Genomic DNA, 3,014 nt, shown 5'->3' with positions numbered 1-3,014 from the left:
AGTAGCTATAATTTCTCTAGGAGATCCCATTTTATTGTGTGGTTTATGATTAATCACAGGTAATTTTAGGTAGCTGGAACTTTTGGCTTTTGACCACAAATCAGAAAATGAAACTGAATTTTAATATCAGTTGAATTACATGGTGATTATTTAGTGTATTTTGGTCAAATTAAGGACGTCTAGTAGGATTTCTCTATCCATTTTTATATTTCACTGACCTTTCTACCAACAAAAAATTCCCAACATTTTAACCTGACCCACTTGGGGGAAGTTTAAGCTCATTACTTCCTATTCTTTCCCAAGCCCTTAAAAAAGTCTTGCCACACTGAAATAGTGGGCAATTGTCTGCAGTCTGAGAGAGCAGGCAGCCAGCATCGTTCACATGACTCAAACGTGGCACAGCCTTTTGTTCTTCTGATATGACTGTAACTATCAATGTTAGAAATTTCTGAGTGTATCCAGAGTGTGAAATTGGGGCTCTTTATAATTCCATTAGAGGCAAATGAAGCATTCTAAATGTATGGTAAAAAAAAAAAAAAAAAGTAAAGCGAAAATTAGTGTCAGTCATTCCCCACCCTCTTAAATTCCTACACATGATCCCAAGATAGATGTTCACTTTTAAATATTCTGCCTTGAGATGGATGTAGCTAGCTAAAGATGTGAGTTCAAGACCCATTTTGGATAAGAACTTGGCTTGTTGGGGCTTTGCTGTAGGGTCTCTCAGTTTATTCTTCAGAGTGTTGTCAGGGGTCAACTTTAGATCATTGTCTAAACAGGCAATTTTTGTAGGTAGCAGTAACATCTTGGAAGGGGCCCAGTTCTCTCACAGTGTGTCTGCTTCCTTTGTCTCCTTAGAGGGGTGTGGGGTAGGGAGATCTTCCTTTTAATTTGCTCATTTACCCCTAAAACTCAGCCCATGTTGTGACGGTCTAATTATTGCATCAGCCATGTCATCTTTATTAGGGAGATAAGATTTAGCAGTATCTGAAATCAAAACACTTCTCATGCCAGGTTTCAATCCATTGTAGACCTTAAATCAAAACATTATCACTGTCTGAACTCAAGGAAGGAAGAAAAAAACACTTTAATTCAATAGCCTTTAAAGTTTATACTCAGGGTGGATTTTGCAGAGCATATAAAAAGACAGTCATTACCGGTGAATTATAGTAAATACAGCAACTATGTTTGCAAAATAAAATTTTCCTTTCTCTTGACTGCAAATAAAAAATTCAGAGAAGGAAGAAAAAGGAAAATTTACCTCATGTTTTAGCACTCAAAGATAAACACTGTTACCATTTGGGAGAATTTTATTCTTTTTTTGTTTTGTTTGCTATCTATATATGTTTTTTCTATATAAATCATATGTATAATTTTCAAAACTTAATACAACCACCAATTGACCTTAAGAGTGTAATGTCATATAAAGTTAGTCTGAGTCATACATAATGAATTTATGACTCTCACAAAGGTGCTAAGATTAGTTTTTTCCCCTGGATAACACTTAAGTAGGAAACTTAGAATATAATGTAAGGATTCACCATTCCTTGAATTATCTTACTTCAATTTCTCAAAACAAGACTTGCCCTACATTTTTGTGTTATGATTAAATCTCGGATTGAGATTTAATTCTTCCAAAAATGAGGGTCCAGTATATGACCATAAACATGAACTGTTATAAGAATATAGATGGTTGATATAAGTTAGAGTCATCCCATTTAGCCGTCCTCTACGAATATTATTTTATGGTGTTTTGATTTATATTGATTAGGAATGATAAAGGGATACACTTTTCCTACCAAAAAACTGATAATTATTATTTTTCTCTTTCTTACCGCTATTCCTTTTTTTCCTCAAGCTATTCCAATAGAAACAGCTAAGCAAAACCCTAATGTCGCTTTGGTCCTTACTTCTCATGGAGGCCATATTGGTTTTCTGGAGGGAATCTGGCCAAGGCAGTCTACTTACATGGATCGAGTCTTCAAGCAGTTTGTGCAAGCCATGGTTGAGCATGGACATGAACTCTCTAACATGTAGTTCTCTTCAGGTGCATTTTGTGTGAACCACCATTGTAAAGGCAGCTCAGCTTAGTGCACAAATTTTAACTACTGTATGTAAAGCAAATAAGCCAGCAAATGGGTGAAGAGGTCCAGAATGATATGCAAAAACTACTTTTTAGGGAAACAAAACTTTGTAGCAAGACATTAAATATAATATTAGATTGTTATTTATGTAGATTTTATTTTTACTATGCCTTACCAAGTATGACCTTAAACAAAGTAGTACATACATGAAATTGCACTTAACCAAAACTATTGTGTAAAAAAATTTTAATTCCTCAGGGTTTTAATTTAGGCTAGTATTTTTTTAGATTACTCATTTTAGGTGATTTAATGGTACTTTAATAACTGTTAAGAGACTGGTTATGTGAATGTAAGTTATAAGGTGGTACATTCCTAAGGGTATTTATACTTGATAACATGAAAGCCGAAATTAGATAAAATACAATGTGATAAATATTTTATGTGTTCTAACCTTAAAAGGCAAGTGCAACAATGTTAGACTGACCCCTATATGTGCTCTTTTACTCCGATAATAATAAATTAGGGCTGGTTTATGTTTTATAATGATTATAATTTACATGCTTATTTTTAAAATAGTATATGTGCACACATGTATCATTATATTAAAATAAATTCTTTCATTTTAAATTGTTTCTTTGTGAATTTTTATCTCCAGAAAGGGCCCAGAAAGTAATCCCTAGAAAGGAATTTATGATAATTTCATGAATGCATTAGTAAGAAACATTACAGCTGTTTTGCTTCACTGTTTCCAGAATATGGCGCTCACACCATTTGTGAATACTTTCAGCCACAGGAAACCTAACAGTGCCGTAGGAATAATGACACTTAATTATCTTGCATCACAAGAACTCTCCTGTCAGGCAGGCCCAGGGCTGGTGCAGTGGCTTACTGATGTTATCAAAGACCCAGGCTCGGCAGGGCGCAGTGGCTCAC

General features: G+C 34.5%; 1 protein-coding gene across 1 annotated transcript in view; it reads left to right on the top strand.

The window, feature by feature from the left end:
* ABHD3 (abhydrolase domain containing 3) overlaps window positions 1-2,691 on the top strand; it is a 63,412-nt gene extending 60,721 nt beyond the window's left edge. The window contains exon 8 of the mRNA XM_012652087.1: window positions 1,856-2,691. Coding sequence (XP_012507541.1) covers window positions 1,856-2,034 — 179 coding nt within the window. The 3' untranslated portion in view covers window positions 2,035-2,691. The remainder of the gene's footprint in view (window positions 1-1,855) is intronic.
* Window positions 2,692-3,014: the final 323 nt, after the last annotated feature.

The sequence above is a fragment of the Propithecus coquereli genome, unplaced genomic scaffold (genome assembly GCF_000956105.1).
Source record: "Propithecus coquereli isolate 6110/MARCELLA unplaced genomic scaffold, Pcoq_1.0 Scaffold38, whole genome shotgun sequence".
NCBI classification, from domain to species: Eukaryota; Metazoa; Chordata; class Mammalia; order Primates; family Indriidae; genus Propithecus; species Propithecus coquereli.
This window is presented reverse-complemented; position numbering and strand designations above follow the sequence as displayed.